This window comes from Oryctolagus cuniculus, chromosome 3 (genome assembly GCF_051225735.1).
Source record: "Oryctolagus cuniculus isolate XC-2025 breed Fujian yellow rabbit chromosome 3, ASM5122573v1, whole genome shotgun sequence".
NCBI lineage: Eukaryota > Metazoa > Chordata > Mammalia > Lagomorpha > Leporidae > Oryctolagus > Oryctolagus cuniculus.
In genome coordinates, this window is record NC_142869.1 from 136,707,440 (window position 1) to 136,726,461 (window position 19,022).

Below are 19,022 nucleotides of genomic sequence, written 5' to 3' on the forward strand. Positions count from 1 at the left end.
GTTTGGAAATATTTCCATAGACTATACAGGTCAAGCATCCCTAATCTGAAAATCTGAAAATCAAAGTGTTCCAAGGATTTCGGGGCATTTTGGACTTCAGATTTGCGGATTAGGGATGCTTGATAAATTTAATAGTAAAATATATGTAGCAACCATGATAGAAATGAAAATGCCTTCTGAACTGCTAGAATTGTGTTCACAGTGTTCACATACATTAGAGCAGACCCTTGAGTCTTAGGAATGTCTCCCGTCTTTGATCCAGTTAGTCCTCTAGTTCCCCCCTTTAAAGCTAACTAGACCAATATGAGTGGAGAATATCAAAGAGATCAAAAAAGAAAATGCTTTTTCCCTAAAGAGTAAGGGAAGGACTCATAAAATCACCAAACTTTAATTTAAAAAAAAAAAAAAAGTGCATACCGCTTAAGGAAAAAGGAAAGGATTCAGAAAATCACCAAATCACCAAAATTGAAAGAAAAGGGAGACAAAAATTTTTAAAGACATATATATGACTAAGGCTTATTCAAATGAAGGAGCAAGCAGTTATGCATGCCCTCCTAACTCTGAAGGTGTTTTTTGTTTGTTTGTTTGTTTGTTTGTTTTGACAGGCAGAGTGGATAGTGAGAGAGAGAGAGAAAGACAGAGAGAAAGGTCTTCCTTTTGCCATTGGTTCACCCTCCAGTGGCTGCCGCGGCTGGCGCGCTGTGGCCGGCGCACCGCACTGATCCGATGGCAGGAGCCAGGTACTTATCCTGGTCTCCCATGGGGTGCAGGGCCCAAGCACTTGGGCCATCCTCCACTGCCTTCCCAGGCCACAGCAGAGAGCTGGCCTGGAAGAGGGGCAACCGGGACAGAATCCGGCGCCCCAACCGGGACTAGAACCCAGTGTTCCGGTGCCGCTAGGTGGAGGATTAGCCTATTGAGCCACGGTGTCGGCCTGAAAGTGTTTTAAAGTGCAGAAACACTGCACTCTTAACACTCATGGATAGCTACAAAAGTTAACCTAAGTATTACCTGCTTTTTTATTTAAGAACTTTTTAAGATTTATTTATTTGAAAGTCAGTTCTACTTCACAGAGGAGCAAGCGATCAAGGCCAGATTCCCACCAGGAGTCTGAAAATCCCAGCTCCAGGCGTCAACAAGCACTGTCCTTCAAATACTGCAGGAGACTAGAGGACTTGCAAGAGAGTCCCGTCTGGCCAAGGGTTATCTAGACCTCTGGAAGACCACTGGGGTCAGAGGACCCACTAGGACAAAGCCATGCCATTGGCTACAAGTCCCTGAGGGGACTTTGTTTTCCCCAGCACTGACTTCTACCTATTCTGTTGGCTTGTAGAAAATAACTTTTGTATTTGTTCAGGTTTTTGTTTTCTTGAAAACATACTCGCAGCAAAGGGTATTTCAAAGATGAAAGCGTGCAAGGAGATGATTAAAAATTAACTATAACCCCCAAAACATGTAAGAACAATAAACAACCAAGTTAGAGTGGTGTTTCCCCCTAAGAGGAAGAGGTGGAGTATTATTAAAAAGGTATCATTAAAAAGAAAAAAAAAAAAAAAAAGAAAGTCAGTTCTACTGTGAAAGGGAGGGACAGAGAAAATGAGCTCTTCCATCTGCTGATTCGCTTTCGAAATGTCTACAACAGCCAGAACTAAGCCAGGCCAAAGCCAGGAGCGCAAAACTCCATCCAGGTCTGCCACTTGGGTGGCAAGGACCCCAGGACTTGAGCTATCCTTTGCTGCTTTCTCAGGCAAATTAACAGGGAGCTGAATTGGAAATGGTGCAGCTGGGACTTGAACCAGTGTGATTGCCAGCATCACAGTCAGCACCCCTCCGCCTCTTGTTTTTAAAGATTTATTTATTCACTTACTTGAAAGTCAGAGTTACAGAGAGAGATCTTCCATCTTCTGGTTCACTCGCCAAATGGCCACAACAGCTGGTGCAGGACCAGTCTGAAGCCAGGAGATGGGAGCTTCGGCCAGGTCTCCCATGTAGGTGCATGGGCCCAAGCATTTGGGCCATCCTTCACTGCTCTCCCAGGCACGTGAGCAGGGAGCTGAATTGGAAGTGGAGCAGCCAGGACTTAAACTGATGCACATATGGGATACCAGATTCAAAGGCTGCAGCTTAGCCCAGTAAGCCACAGCACCAGCCTCAAAAGGCAGCCCTTTAACCTGTGCCACAAGGCCAGCTCCAAGGAACATGTTCTGTGTTATTTATGAATCCAGGGAATTGTAAAATACAGTGTATATTTTCTTGAATATATTTTCTGATACTTTTTTTTTTTTTTTTTTTTTTTTGACAGGCAGAGTGGACAGTGAGAGAGAGAGACAGAGAGAAAGGTCTTCCTTTTGCCGTTGGTTCACCCTCCAATGGCCGCCGCAGCTGGCATGCTGCGGCTGGCGCACCGCGCTGATCCAAAGGCAGGAGCCAGGTGCTTCTCCTGGTCTCCCATGGGGTGCAGGGCCCAAGGACTTGGGCCATCCTCCACTGCCTTCCCGGGCCACAGCAGAGAGCTGGCCTGGAAGAGGGGCAACCGGAACAGAATCCGGCGCCCCAACCGGGACTAGAACCTGGTGTGCCAGCGCCGCAAGGGGGAGGATTAGCCTAGTGATCCACGGCGCCGGCCATTTTCTGATACTTTTTTAACATGCAAGAAGATTATTTTAACTCACTATGGACGTTTTATTAGGTTGATGGGTCAGGACTTGAGAAATTGTGTGTGGAATATGTAGATTCAGCTTGGATGTACATTTATAGAAAGGTACCCTAAATCTAGATTCCAGATAAAATACAGTTTCTGGTTTATTATAAACTATATTTAAAATTAGGGATACTTGATCATTTAATTGTGAGTGCCTACATATATAAACATTATGTTTTATAGGATGATCAACTTATAATAAGCTAAGTGATATTTAATCATTTAAGCCAAGTAATCTATAATGAAAGCATTTGTTAAGTAAATAAAAAATAAGTTATTTTTATTTGTGTCATAGGTTAGATATTCAAAAAGTACCTTAAAGGGGCCGGTGCCATGGTGCACTAAGTTAATCCTCCACCTGCAACGCCAGCATCCCATATGGGTGCCAGTTCTAGTCCTGGTTGTTCCTCTTCCAGTCCAGCTGTCTGCTGTGGCCTGGGATAGCAGTAGAGGACAGCCCAAGTGTTTGGGCCCCTGCACCCACATGGGAGACCTGGAAAAAGCACCTGACTCCTGGTTTCGGATCAGCACAGCTGCGGCCATTGCAGCCATTTGGGGAGTGAACCAATGGAAGGAAGACCTCCCCCCCCCCCATAACTCTACCTGTCAAATAAATAAATAAAATCTTTAAAAAAAAGTACCTTACAGAGATTAGTTTTCATTAACTTTCTCTTCAAAGAAATTTCATTTTCCCATATCATCTTAAATCTTTGAGGGGTGGAGATTGTATCTTTCTAGATTTTAGAATGAATGAAGTAGCATTGTATAATAATTCCTGAGTTTGAGTGTACTTTAGAAAGGTTATGGAAAATGAATTAAAAGATAAATTTATTTAGGAGCAAAAGGTTTTTAAATCCATACATGGTTTTTTCATAATACATGTTTTCCATGAGCTTTTTAAGACCTCTTAATTCTACAAAGTAAAACTTCTAGGTGCTTTTTGGGAATCCATAGTGCCTTTTACTAGTATTTCATTAATCCTGACTTAACTCATTGCACCACTACACCTGCCCTTAATCTCCTCTTTGTCATGCTTCATCCTGTTTCATAACATTTTTTGCTTTCTTTCCAGTATTTTTGTGAAATTAAATTGCTACATAGAACAATCCATTCCCCCCTGCCGTTAGCATTATACTTATGTGTATCTCATTGTTAAGTTGTTCATCATGTGAATACCTTATATACCCAACTATTCCTTCCTTCTTGGACATGTAGGATGTTCTAGTTTCTCTGTTTTATAATTAACATCTTTATGCATGTAACTTTCCTAGCTTGTGATCTTTGCACACATACCTTAGAGTATCTAAGGTATGCTATTTTTGAGCCTGTTAGAGAGTATTGTCCCCTTACATCTCTCTTTGTAGAAAACATTCAGGTGAACCATAGCCTACACCTAGGATCATGGGACTGTATGTCCATAAATCTGTTATAATGAGGTCCAGGTTGCTCATAGATTGATCTTGTGGGTCAACTCTAAGAGATGTACAGTCTCTTTCTGGGATGCTTTGTTGAGAGGCTTTAACAAAGGCACGAGTGATGATTGGTTTCTGTCTTCTAGGTACGTGGTGGGAGGGAGATGACAATATAACATCTAGGTATTTGTCCCTTCTACTTTACATTAAACTAATAATTCTTTGCCTTTTTCTGTTTTTTTTTTTTTTTGCAATGAAGCCCCAAATTGATTAGAAAACTTATCTTAGACTATAGATTTTTTTAATTTCACATTAAACTTTTTTTAATTTCACATTAAAAAAATAATTTGGTGTTATAATACAGACACTACTTTCAAGAAAATAACTTTTGAATAGATATAAAAACTAATGGCTCATCAAAACATATTTCAAAGATTTTAAGAATACGTGATTTAAGTTTGAAAATGTTCACTCATTTTTTTTTTCAGGGAATCATTATATATCAGTGTGCATTTCACATTGTTCTCTACTCTGATAATAGTAGCACTTGCTGCATCCCATATCTGAGTGCCTACGTTTGAGTCCTGCTGCCCCCAATTCTGGCTTCCTGTTTATGTGCAGGCTAGGAGACAGTGGTGATGGCTCAGATAGTGAGTCCCTGCCCACCCACAGGGGAGTCCTGGGTTGAGTTCCTGACCTCCAGCTGTGACCTATCTCAATCCTCCCTATTGTAGGTATTTAGGGACTAAACCAGAGGATGGGAGATGTATGGCTAGCTGGCTCTCTCTCTCATAAATCCATTTTTTAAAAATAAGTTTTCATATTACCTTCTTTACTTTGTGGATTCATTCTCAGAAGTTGTTTCTCACACATTGAATTCACATGTTGTTTCTGGTGAGCAGATGTACAAAATTAGAATCTCTGAAAAGTAGTTTGTTCAGATAGTTAAATTAAGGAGTGATATATCTTGTTATTTGCACTCAGGAAGCATTTTAATTATTTTTTAATGTTTTGTTTAGCCTTGTATTCCCATTCATATTCATTCATTCATTCCGTGTATGTATGTGTGGGGGGGAGATTTTTAAAACTCATGTAACTCCGGCCGGCGCCGCGGCTCACAAGGCTAATCCTTCGCCTAGCGGCGCCAGCACACCGGGTTCTAGTCCCGGTCGGGGCGCCGGATTCTGTCCCGGTTGCCCCTCTTCCAGGCCAGCCCTCTGCTATGGCCAGGGAGTGCAGTGGAGGATGGTCCAGGTGCTTCGGCCCTGCACCCCATGGGAGACCAGGAAAAGCACCTGGCTCCTGGCTCCTGCCATCGGATCAGCGCGGTGCGCCGGCCGCTGCGGCCATTGGAGGGTGAACCAACAGCAAAGGAAGACCTTTCTCTCTGTCTCTCTCTCTCACTGTCCACTCTGCCTGTCAAAAAAAAAAAAAAAAAAAAAAAAAAACAAACCTCATGTAACTCCTTTGGGATCTGACATCTTCCCAGACTGTGTTGGTATGTTGTGACATGATTCTCAGAGCATATACTTCCTGTGTTTTGCTGTGTTGAATCTCTTACTGTTTCCATTTTTCTTTTTCTTTCTTTCTTTTCTTTTTTTTTTTTTTTTTTTTACAGAGTTAGAAAGGTCTTCCTTTTTCCGTTGGTTCACCCCACAAGTGGCCACTATGGCCGTTGTACTGCGGCCAGCGCACTGCGCCGATCCGAAGCCAGAAGCCAGGTGCTTCCTCTTGGTCTCCCATGTGGGTACAGGGCCCAAGGACCTGGGCCATCCTCCACTGCACTCCCGAGTCACAGCAGAGAGCTAGACTTGAAGAGGAGCAACTGGGACAGAACCGGCACCCCAACTGGGACTAGAACCCGGGGTGCCAGCACCGCAGGAGGAGGATTTAGCCTAGTGAGCCGCGGCACTGGCCCTCCACTTTTCTAGTCCTTAGTTCCCATTGCTTTACAGCTAAAGCTGTGGTTTTGTACCAGTGTACCCCTTTATTCATCTCAATTAAGATTGACTTTGAAAAAGAAAACTACTTGAATTCTTGAATCATTCTACAGACATGTAATAAGCATTTTCTGCTTTAAAATACCTTGCTGAACATGTGTGTAATTTAGTAACAAGTTAATTGCAGTAGGGCATTTGAAATTTGAAAGCAGGAAATGGCTTTAAACAAGAAAAGTTAGAATGGCTCAGGATAGCTGGGAGATTCTGCACTGGGTGGGCAGTTCCTGCTCTGCAGGATCTTTGTTCTCACAACTCAGAGGGTACATAAGCTTCTCCAGCTCGGGTCGCTTCCCTGGCATTTGGCTCCTGGTTTCAGCCTAGACCAGCCTGGCTGTGACAGGCATATGGAGAGTGAGCCAATAGATGGATCATTGATCTCTTCCCCCACCCCCACCTACTCTGCCTTTCAAGTATTAAAAAGAAAAAAAAATTTTTTTAAGGGAGCACCAAAAAAAAAAAAAAAAAAAAACTCTCATGAAATTGTACAATGGAACAGCAGTAGCAATAAAAAGGACAAACTTATAAAACCGAATATGCAGATCTGGGGCTGTGACTTAGTGGGTAGAGCCACCAACTGCAATGCTGGCATCCCATATGGGCTCCGGTTCAAGTCCCAGCTGCTCCACTTCCAATGCAGATTTCTGCTATAGCCTGGGAAGGCTGTAGGATGGCCCAGGTGCTTGGGCCCCTGCATTTGTGTGGGAGACCTGGGTGAAGCTCCTGACTTCAGCCTACCACAGTCTGGGCTTGTCGCAGCCACTTGGGGAGTGAGCCAGTAGATAAGAAATACCTCTTTCTGTGTGTCTCTCCCTCTCTTTCGCTGTAACTCTTTCAAATAAATAAGTAAATAAATCTTTTTTAAAAGAAGGAAAACAGAAATGCACACACTGAAATATTTAGGGGTGGAGGGCATAGTGTATGTAGAAACACATTACACATACACCTGTATGTGTGTGCAAGAAAGAATACAAATAATAAAGCAAATGGAGTAAGACATTTAAAAATTGATAAATCTGGATAAAGCGTATATGTTTCTTTTTTTTTTTTTTTTTTTTTTTGACAGGCAGAGTGGACAGTGAGAGAGAGAGACAGAGAGAAAGGTCTTCCTTTGCCGTTGGTTCACCCTCCAATGGCCGCCGCTGCAGCCGGCGCACCGCGCTGATCCTGGCAGGAGCCAGGAGCCAGGTGCTTTTCCTGGTCTCCCATGGGGTGCAGGGCCCAAGCACCTGGGCCATCCTCCACTGCACTCCCTGGCCATAGCAGAGAGCTGGCCTGGAAGAGGGGCAACCGGGACAGAATCCGGCGCCCCGACCGGGACTAGAACCCGGTGTGCCGGCGCCGCAAGGTGGAGGATTAGCCTAACGTATATGTTTCTTACATTACCATTTTCTTTTAAAATGTTTTAATAGACATCCAAATTATGCATATTCATAAGTTACCATGTAATGTTCTAATACATAGATACACTGTCCAATTGGGATAAATATTTGTCTCCTCAAGCATTTAACATTTCTTCTTAGTGAAAACATGTCCTGGGGCTGGCACCATGACTCACTTGGTTAATCTTCCGCCTGCCGTGCTGGCATCCCATATGGGCGCCAGGTTCTGGGCCCGGTTGCTCCTCTTCCAGTCCAGCTCTCTGCTGTGGCCTGAGAAGGCAGTGGAGGATGGCCCAGGTGCTTGGGCCCCTGCACCCATGTGGGAGACCAGGAGGAGGCACCTGGCTTTTGGCTTCGGATCGGCGTAGTTCCGGCCATGGTGGCCGTTTAGGGTGTGAACCAACAGAAGGAATACCTTTCTCTCTGTTGCTCTCTCTCTCTCATTGTCTAACTTTATCTGTCAAATAAGTTAAAAAAAAAAATGTCCTACTTTGGTTTAACAGAGAAATATGCCATACATTCGCATTATTTATAGAAGCTGCTGTGCAGTAGAACCCAGCGCTTCTATCTAGCTGTAACTTTGTACTCATTAATCAACCTTTTCCATTTTGCCTTCCTGTCTTCCCTCCCCAGCATCTTGTAACCCTCTTTATACTTTTAACTCCTTGTGATCACCTATTTTTATATACCACCTATGAGATCATAGTGAGATAAGTGACACTTATCTTTGCTTGTCTAATTTCACTTAAAATAGTGACCTCTGGTTTCATGTATGTTGTTGGATTCATTATTCTTTAAATGTTGAGTAGAATTCAGCACTGAAGCCATCCAGTCCTGGCCTGTTTGATGGGAGACAGACATTCTGATTCAGTGCCATGACTTAATATTGTCTACTTAGGTATTTTGTTTCCTCATGATTCAGTCTGGGTAAAGTATGTTCAGGAATGTGTCCCTTCTAGAATAGCAAAGTTGTTGCTGTGTAATTGTTCATAGTGATCTCTAATAATCTTTCGTATTATTGTGGTGTCAGTTTTTTTTAAAAGAGTTATTTATTTATTTGAAAGTCAGGGTTACACACACACACACACACAGAGAGAAAGAGAGAAGGAGCCAGGAGCTTCCTCCAGGTCTCCCACACAGATGCAGGGGTCCAAGCATCTGGGCCATCTTCTGCTTTCCCAGGCCATAGCAGAGAGCTGGATCAAATTGGAGCAGCCAGGACTCAAACCTGTGCCCATATGGGATGCCAGCAATGCAGGCGGCGGCTTTACCAGCTGCACTATAGCGCTGGCCAAATGTGGGGTCACATTTAATGTCTCCATTTTCAGCTCTGATTTTTTTTGTATTTTGTCAATTTTATTTATCTTTTTAAAGCTCTTCATATAGACACTTTTTGTATTTTTTAAGTCTTTAATGTTATTTGTGTTCTGAGTTTTACTGCTTTCCTTCTGCTAATTGTTAGTTTGATTATTTTCTTTGTTTTCTAGTTCCTCAGAATCTAGTGATAAATTGTTTGAGAACGTTCTGCTTTTTTAATGTAGGCATTGATTGCTATTAACTTCCCTCTTTGTTCTGCTTTTGATGTATCCCACAGATTTTGGCATGTTGTATTTCCATTTTCATTCGTTTTGGGAAATTTTTTAATTTCCTTCTTAATTTCTTCCTTGATTCATTGATTGTTCAGCACTAAGTTGTTTAATTTCCATGTATTTATGCAGTTTTCAAAGTTTGTCTTGCCACTGATTTCTAGTTTATTGCATTACTGTCAGAAAAAAGCACTTGATATGATTTCTCTTTTAAATTTATTGAGACTTGTTTTGTGACCTACCGTGTGATCTGTACTGGACAGCGCTCCATGTGCTGGTGAGAAGAATGTGTATTCTGCAGCTGTTGGTTGTCGTGTTCTGTAGATATCTGTTAGATTCTACTGATCTAAGGTGCAGTTTAATTCTGTTGTTTCTTGGTTGATTTCCCTTCTGGATATCTATCAACTTCTGAAAGTATTTTTTTAAGATTTATTTATTTATTTATTTGAAAGAGTTATACAGAGAAAGAAGGAAACGCAGGGAGAGAGAGAGAGAGAGAGAGAGAGAAGTGGAGCAGCCACAACTCGAACTGGCGCCCATATGGGATGCCAGCGCTGCAGGTGGTAGCTTTACCTGCTATTCCACAGTGCCATCCCCACTGTAATAAGCTTTTTTCTTATGAAATACAGAACACATAAACTGAAATAGATTTATCCCATTGATGTAAGTTGAAATAAACCATAAATTGAAATAATAAGAAATTTTTTCCCTTTGCCATTTCTTTGTTGGTTCATCAAAATTGTTTGCAAAGAAACTTGAGAGAAGCCAAGAGAAATAAGAATTTAGAATTTGCAGAGCGAGGGCTCCTAACTTGAGTATGTATGGATACTTAGCCTCAGCTCCTCAATCTGCCGTACCCCTGCTGCTGCTGACCGGTGTGCGTTAGCTCTACCATGCAAGCCCTTCTCCATCCTTCCCACAGCTCTGAGCCTATCCTGCATGTTCTTGGGAGCTCCTAACATCCTACTATTGTTACTTCACCACACTGTAGATTAAATCTAATGTATGGGCTCTTCTTTAGGTCTAACCACTATTTTTAACATAATTTCCGCAAGAAAGTTTTTTTTTTCAGACCACCAACTCAAAATGACCATTTTAGAAATAACTTGATTGCAAGTTAAAAATTCTCTGTGTCTATGAGGAAAGTCAAAATCATATTGGGGTTATTTCATCTGGTGTCACAAAGTCTTGTGTTGACTTAATAATCACCATCATGGGTTGCAACTTTAACAAAGGAGTATTCTCTTTCTTTTCATTGCCATTGCCAAACTAAGTTCCTGTTAGTTTCAACTTTCCTGAGAGGACACTTTTTTGTGTTTGGTATCTCATCTACATGCATGGAGTGAGTTAAATTATGTTTTCTATATCCTGATCAAATTTAATTTACCTTAGTAATTGTTACAGAAAATTGGACTGAAATCTGATCATTATGAGAATAATTAGTTAATATGTGGATTTTTTCCTAAACCTGAGTGTAATGGTTATAGATTAAATCAATAAAGCATTCTATAGCTTTTTCCCTAAAGCTGATGCACTTAGAAGTAAATCAAAGAGCAGGAGTAGAAAGTTTTTTTATTTTTTTTAAAGATTCATTTATTCATTTGAAAGTCAGAGTTACACAGAGAGAAGGAGAGGCAGAAAGAGAGAGAGAGAGAGAGAGAGATCTTCCATCTGCTGGTTCACTCCCCAATTGGCCGCGATGGCTGGAGCTGCGCCAATCCGAAGTCAGGAGCCAGGCACTTCTTCCAAGTGTCCAGTGTGGTGCAGGGGCCCAAGGACTTGGGTCGTCTTCCACTGCTTTCCCAGGCCATAGTAGAGAGCTGGATCAGAAATGGAGCAGCCGGGACTCAAACCAGTGCCCATATGAGATGCCGGCACTGCAGGCGGCAGCTTTGCCTGCTACACCACAGCACTGGCTCCAGAAAGTTTTTACTACTTGTAACACTTCTACTGGTCATCTGTGCCCAGTATAAATCTTGGGCAACTTCCTTTTTTTTTTTTTTTTTTTTACTTTTTTTAAGTCTGTGAAAAAATAAGAATATCCTATTTCCACCACCTATTTCATTGGAGTGTTAGGATGGCTGTCAAATATACATAGGATATAGATTTATTTTTATTTCTTTCTCCCTTCCTTCTCTCTCTCCTTCATTTTTTTGATACCATATTTCTGAGGTTTTGAATAGGAAAAGAAAATCCTCTGGGCAGTTTCCAGAAGGTATTCCTTAGGGTTACTACACTAATGTATCAGAATAGCTGCACACACTGGGCATTTGGGTCACACCTGCCTCAGGGGCCCGTCAGCTAGGATGTATTAACAGAAATGTACTTCCTGTGTACAGATAATCAGGCGCCCACATCCATGGTGTTATGTCCACAGAGATTGCTTGTTCCTAAAGTCAAAACCTTTAACTTTACTTGAATAATTTCAGTTAGCGTTCTGTCTGTTAAAAATGCAGAAACTTCTCTCCAGTTAAAGAAGTTCTTCTTTAAAATACATGAAAACTGTCATTTTAATAGTACCTTTTTGTATTGAATTCCTACAGCTCTCCACACAAGGAGATGCGAGTCAGGTGATTGGACCTCTTACTGAAGGACAGAAAAGAAACGTGGCAGTGGTCAACTCACTATATAAGTTACACCAATCAGTAACAAAGGTAACTTTTATTTTTATTTAATTAAGTTCTTTTGAATTAACTTTGACTTCTTCTTTATTCTGTCTCAAGTTTAGACAACTTAGGAATTATTTAGTTGGAAAAGAATACAGTGAAAACATAATCATTAAATAAGCTGAGGCATTAACTGTTTCTAAGCATCCTGACCTTTATTATTTGACTTTTTGTCTATATATTTGTTTTAAAACACATCAAGTGTAGATCCACAAGGTAATCCAGTTGAACAGATCATTTGAGGGAAAATCATACATGTTTCGTACTTACTGAAAAGCAGAATTTGCTAATGTGTGGGTGGTAGTAAATCATAACAAAACTCAAGAAAGACAGGATAAGAATTCTAAAGCTTCTGATCTTCTGTATATTAAGATAATCGAAAATGAATCTTGATGTGAATGGAAGGGGAGAGGGAGTGGGAAAGGGGAGGGTTGTGGGTGGGAGGGACGGTATGGGGGGGAAGCCATTGTAACACATGAGTCGTACTTTGGAAATTTATATTCATTAAATAAAAGATAAAAAAAAAAAAAAAAAAAGAATTCTAAAGCTTCCCAACATGTCAGAGGTTCTGTCTCTGCTCAAAAAAGGCAGAGAAGCCAGCGCTGCGGCTCACTAGGCTACTCTTCCACCTGCAGCGCCAGCACCCCGGGTTCTAGTCCCGGCTGGGGCTCTGGATTCTGTCCCAGTTGGTCCTCTTCCAGGCCAGCTCTCTGCTGTGGCCCAGGAGTGCAGTGGAGGATGGCCCAAGTGCTTGGGCCCTGCACCCGCATGGGAGACCAGGAGGAGACACCTGGCTCCTGCCATCGGATCAGCGCGGTGCGCCGGCTGCAGCACGGCGGCCATTGGAGGGTGAACCAACGGCAAAGGAAGACCTTTCTCTCTGTCTCTCTCTCTCTCGCTAACTCTGCCTGTCAAAAAAATAAAATAATAAAAAAGCAAAAAAGGCAAAGAGAAGCTATATTATAAATAGCAAAATTTTATCATATAATCACTGATGACTGCTTGAAAGCAGACCATATGCTTTCTTTCTTGCCATGTTTTACTAAAGCATTTAAAAGACATGGCCATGGCCGGTGCTGTGGCTCCCTTGGCTAATCCTCCGCCTGCAGCACCGGCACCCTAAGTTCTAGTCCCAGTTGGAGTGCCAGATTCTGTCCCGGTTGCTGCTCTTCCAGTTCAGCTCTCTGCTGTGGCCCAGGAAGGCAGTGGAGGATGGCCCAAGTGCTTGGGCCCTGTACCCGCATAGGAAACCAGGAGGAAGCACCTGCTCCTGGCTTCGGATCAGCACAGTGTGTTGGCCATGGTGGCCATTTGGGGGATGAACCAATGGAAAAGGAAGACCTCTCCCTCTCTCTCTCTCTCTCTCTTTCTCTTTCTCTTTCTCTCTCTAATTCTGCCTGTGAAAAGAAAAGACATGGCCAACCCTTAACTTACTTGCCTCCATATAGGGTTGTCCCTCGTTGCCAGTGTAGGATAGATTCCAGCACACACATGTAGACCTCAGCTGATTGTGGTCTTTTGGATGCTTAATGGAGAATGGAGTTGGGAATAATGAGAGGGAAGAGGGGGAGGAGTGGGAGTATGGGTGGGAGGGTGAGTAGTGGGAAGAATCACTGTATTCCTAAAGTTATACTTATGAAATGCATGAAGTTTGTATTCCTTAAATAAAAGGTTTCTTTGTGGGGTGTGGGGGAGAAGTAAAGTAAAAAAAATCTTTTGGATGTTCAAATCCATTATATAAAACAACATAGTATTTCCGTAAATCTACACAATTACTTTAAATCATCTCTAGATGTACCTAACACAATGTTAGCACAATATAAACAATTGTTATACTATGTTCTTTAGGGAATAGTGACTAGATTAGAAAGTCTGTATGTGTTTAGAACATACATGGTTGTTTTTCCCCGAAATGTTTTTTATCTTTGGATTTGGAACCTATGGATATGGAGAGTCAGCTGTATTGTTTAGTTTGTTTAGTTTAAACTATATTCTTAAATACTAGGAAGATAACACTTTCAGTCCCATCCATTACTTTTGAGGTGCTTGTGTTTGATTATTCTTTGTAGATCATTTTCAAAATAGTAAATACGAAGATAAATATTTAGAAGACCTGAAGAAAGCTATAGGTTGGATGATGTTCTTTAAAACTTGATCTCTTATATGAGCTTTAACATACTAGATTGTATTTTCGATTATAAGTGACTGTTACTTATTTAACAATTTTAACAAATCCTTTGACCTATTAGAAATACACAGTTGGTATATTTTTTATGGTAAGCAAAATGTACTTTAAAGCATTATTACTATGATTGAACACAATCTGTCTTCCAAACTCATGGCAAAACTTGAAACTCAAAGTCTTAAATTAGTGGTGCCACAGGGCCTAAACTTAATCAAGTTCCGGTGTTTGGGGAGTGGCCTTGGGGGTGGAGGGGAATCTGGGTCGCTGGAGGCCTGCCTCTCATGAGAAGGGTGGGTTGTAAAGGCTGAGCACAGCCCAGCCTCTCTGCTTCCTGGCTCGCCATGTGATCCTTCCTTCCTCTGCTCCTGCCACCTCATCAGAGGTGAAACCAGGAGCTGCTTGATCTTGAACTTGAACCTCCCAAACTGGGAGCTATGTAAACCTTTTGTCTTTATAAACTTAGTTTTTTTTTAGGTATTTAAATGTAGTGATAAAAAGCTGACTATACAGATGTTAACAGGTAAATCTCAGAAAAGTTATCAAAAACTTTCCTGTTTTCTTTAATCATTACTCTAAAGTACCACAAGCAGTCAAAAGATTATATTATGTTTAGCCTGGTTTAAATGTCTTTGTTGATATTTTCAGTTTTCAGAATGTGTGTACTTGTTGAAAATTAGCCTTAAGAAATGTGAATTTTTTAAAATAAATAAATAAATATGGCTTTATCCTGACCTTTTCAAGTTAAAACTTTGTATTTCATCTATCTTAAGTGAATAAAGAAAAAACAAAGCTTCTAGTATTCTTGATGCTTTAATTATCTGAAAGGTGTATTTGCTTTATACCTGTAACTATTTCTCAACATATCTTAACAAATACTAATGCATTTTTAAATCATGTATATTGCTATAATGATAATATTTTACATGTAGCTTGTGGAAACAGCTTTGTTATGTTCAATATTAGTTCTTACAAATTAAAAAAAATGACTTCAGCAGAACTGTAACTGGATCAAAACCTTGTTCTAGGTGGTTTCCAGCCAGAGCTCCTTCCCAGCAGCAGCTGAGCAGACTATAATTTCAGCCCTCAAGGTAAAATAATTGAATTTAATCTTTGACTCTGTACATCAAAATGGTTTTAGAATTATTTGGTTGGTTGAGTGGGAGATGTTGTATTTTTAAAGGAATTCAGAATCCCCTATATAAATATACCAACACTATTATGTTGATAATTATCTTAAAGAGAAAGGACACATGTGTTTCATTTTCTACAATTTAAAAATACTCTTTTGGTGTTTACAGATTGTGTCCCACATACGATGATTCTAGACATGGAAGCAGTAATCTTTGATGCATTTTCTGTCTCTCAGAGCACTATAGCCCATTCTTATCCCAGCAAAGTACTGGTTCTCCACCAGCACAGTTGTTCCTTAGGGAACATGGGGCAGTATCTGGAGTTGTTCTGGAATTGCCATGACTAAGGATGCCACATACTGAAAACAAAGAAGTATCCAACCCAAAATGTCAGTAGTGCCAGGGCTGAGGAACCCTACTTGAAAGCATGTCTAGAAGGTGTAAAATCAAGATATATTTCCATTCTTAAAAATATACTAATACATGAGGCAGGTGCTGTGGCCTAGTAGGCTAAGCATCCACCTACAGCACTGGTGTTCCATACGGGCCTCAGTTCTGTCCCAGCTGCTTCTCTTCCAATCTGGCCCTCTGCTATGGGCTGGGAAAGCAGTAGAGGATGGTTCAAGTATTTGGGCCCCTGTACCCGCGTGGGAGACCCGGAAGAAGCCCGCGGCTCCTAGCTTCAGATCGGTTCAGCGCTGGCCGTTACGGTTATTGGGGGAGTGAACCGTCGGATGGAAGACTTTTCTCTCTGTCTCTCCCTCTGTCTGTAACTCTGCCTCTCAAATAAATAAATAAAATCTTTTTAAAGATATTAACATAAATATGCCTCTTTTCTAATAATCAGGTTATTTACTAAAAAAATACTATTGATATAAGAATCATAGTTGACAATAGGTAACTTTTTTTTTTTGACAGGTAGAGTTATAGACAGTGAGAGAGACAGAAAGAACTTCCTTCCATTGGTTCACCTCCCAAAATAGCCACCACGGCCAGCGCAGTGCTGATCTGGAGCCAGGAGCCAGGTGCCTGCTCCCGGTCTCCCATGCAGTACAAGGGCCCAAGCACCTGGGCCATCCCCCACTGCCCTCCCAGGCCACAGCAGAGAGCTGGACTGGAAGAGGAGCAACTGGGACTAGAACCCAGTACCCATATGGGATGCTGGTGCTGCAGGCAGAGGATTAACCAAGTGAGCCATGGCGCTGGCCCCAACAATAGGTAACTTTAGAAAACAAGCGAATCATTCATTTTTATAACAATAGTAGATATCCTTTAGCACCTGCTAATTTAAGACATGCATAGGCACATTTTTAAATATTAAAACAACCCTTCAAGTTATATATTACATTCTCATTTTGTGCATCTTAGAAATAGTCACTTTGCCATGGTTATATAGCTGGTGAGCTTGTATCACATTAGCCAGAAAGACTTGTGTCTGCTACACCTAGCCACCATCATTCATTCATTCATTTGTTCGTTAACTAAATATTTACTACTTACTAAGTAAGTAACTAAGGCCACATAACACAGACTTTGGAGGCAAACTGCCTGTATATGAATCCCACCTCAGCTATTTGATCAGTTGCATGACCTCAGATAAGTTAATAAGCTGTCTTATTATTCCCTTGATTTCTTCATCTATAAAGTAGTACAGTATACCTACAACCAGGTAATAAGTGTCGACCATTAGATTGTGTTTAAATGACAGAGAGTTAAAACAAGGGAAGTAGAGAGATGAAGGTCTACAAATGAACCTCAAGGAAAAAATACTTATTTTTTTGCTTTAAGTATTTATTGTATTTATTTGGAAGGCAGAGTTATAGCAGAGAGAGACAGAGAGATCCTCCATCCACTGGTTGACTCCCCAAATGACTATAACAACTGGAGCTGGACCAACCTGCAGCCAGGAGCTAGGAGCTTCTTCTGGATCTCCCATGTGGGTCCAGGGACCCAAGGACTTGGGGCATTTTCCACTGTTTTTCCCATGCATGTTAGCAGGGAGCTGGATTGGAAGGGAATTGAACGGATGCCCTTATGGGATGCCACTGCTGCAAGCTGTGGCCTTACCTGCTATGCCACAGCGCTGGCCCCAAAAACACTTAAATTTAGAGAAGAAATGAACAGAGAGAAAAAGAAGACTAGGAGAGTATGATATCACAAATCCTAAAGGATAAGCAACTTTTGAGATTGAATGCTATGAAGAGGTTGCTTGGTTGGGGATTTAACAGGCACCAAAATGTGAGGACACTAAATTCATAGGTAACAGATTTGATAAGAGAAGGAGACAGTCTGTTTTCTCCTAATATAGTAAAAGATGTTTTCTCTGTACCCTGTTCGTTTCCAATAAGTACTCATCTCATTTTGATTAAATATTGTGAAAGTTGCCATAGTAAAATAATTTTTCAGTAAGAGTTGTCAAATGTATTAGATAATAGTAATAACATAAATTTGGACCCATTTGACAAACTTAAGGTCTTAACATTCTTGGTTCCAGGCAGAGAATAGAGTAGTGTCTTTTCTTTAATGCCATAGTGTTTCCCTTATCTTGCTACCATAGCTATTAAGCATTCTTTATTCCCTACCCACAGTAAGAAATACATTTTTGGGGGGGGCCTGGCATCCCATATGGGCACCAGTTCAAGTCCCAGCTACTCCACTTCTGATCCAACTCCCTGATAGTGAGCCAGGGGAAAGCAGTAGAAGATGGCCCAAGTACTTGGACCCTACACTCACATGGGAAATCTGGAAGAAGCTCCAGTCTCCTGGCTTCAGTCTGACCCAGTCCTGGCCATCGCAGCCATTTGGGGAGTGAACCAGTGGAAGGAAGATTCTCTGTCTCTGTCTTTCCCTCTCTGCCTTTTAAATAAATAAAATACATCTTTAAAAAAATAGACGTTTTACTCTGTGACCCCCACACATAATATGTAGGCATTTTAAGTGCATAGATAACTTCCAATATTTATATTATACAAATGCATATACATTTCTATAATTAACAGAAAAATTTCACCAATTTCTGTGTGATTGCATTCTGATATTTGCTCTGCTTTTCTTTTACTTTTTAAAACATTCTGATAGTGACCCACTACTATGAGGTTTGTTTTTTTTTTAAGATTTATTTATTTATTTGAAAGGCAGAGTTACACTGAGAGAGGAGAGGCAGATAGACAGAGAGAGAGGTCTTCCATCTGCTGGTTCACTCCCCAGTTGACCACAGCAGCCAGAGCTGCGCTGATCTGAAGCCAGGGGCCAGGAGCTTCTTCTGGGTCTCCCACGTGAGTGCAGAGGCCCAAGGACTTGGGCCATCTTTCACTGCTTTCCCAGGCCATAGCAGAGAGCTGGATCGGAAGAGGAGCAGCCAGGACTTGAACCAGCACCCATATAGGATGCTGGCACTGCAGGCAGTGGCTTTACCACTACGCCACAATACCAGCCCCTACTATGAGTTTTTAACCTGTGATGGATCACAGCTTTTAGTTTGAGAAAGTACTTTGTGTAAGTTAAAACAGAGTGCTTTCACTTTGCCTGATGATGGAGATAACCTGGAAAAGTTAATAATCGACAACAGGCGTTTTACACAACAGCTGAGACACCTCTTGGGATGCCCATATTCCTTATCGGAGTGCCTGGTTCAAGTCCTGGCTTCTGCTCCCAACTCCAGCTTCCTGCTAATGCATTTAGGGAGGTGGAAGATGATGGCTCAAGTATTTGGGTCACCTTGAATTATAGATAGAATAGGGATAGAGTGTTAGGGTGTATACATGACTGCAGCCCAAGAGGCAAAAATCTGTATACTTTTATTATTTGTTAGAGAATAAATTAAACATTCTTTTTTACTAACTAAAAATACAGATATAAACATAATAATCTTCTGTGTCTTGTTGAGATTTTATACAAGATCAGATGTTATTGTAGGCTCAAGGTTCATCACCATCTATTTCAAGTATTAATGTAAGGGAACTT

The 19,022-nt window shown here is 41.2% G+C and overlaps 1 protein-coding gene across 2 annotated transcripts in view; it reads left to right on the top strand.

Annotated features, from left to right (window-relative positions):
* Positions 1-19,022, top strand: part of COG5 (component of oligomeric golgi complex 5) — a 358,927-nt gene that overhangs the window by 300,839 nt on the left and 39,066 nt on the right. For both annotated transcript variants that reach the window (XM_008258350.5, XM_070071149.2), the window contains 2 exons: positions 11,622-11,732; positions 14,955-15,017. In XM_008258350.5, the coding sequence (XP_008256572.1) occupies positions 11,622-11,732; positions 14,955-15,017 (174 nt within the window). The remainder of the gene's footprint in view (positions 1-11,621; positions 11,733-14,954; positions 15,018-19,022) is intronic.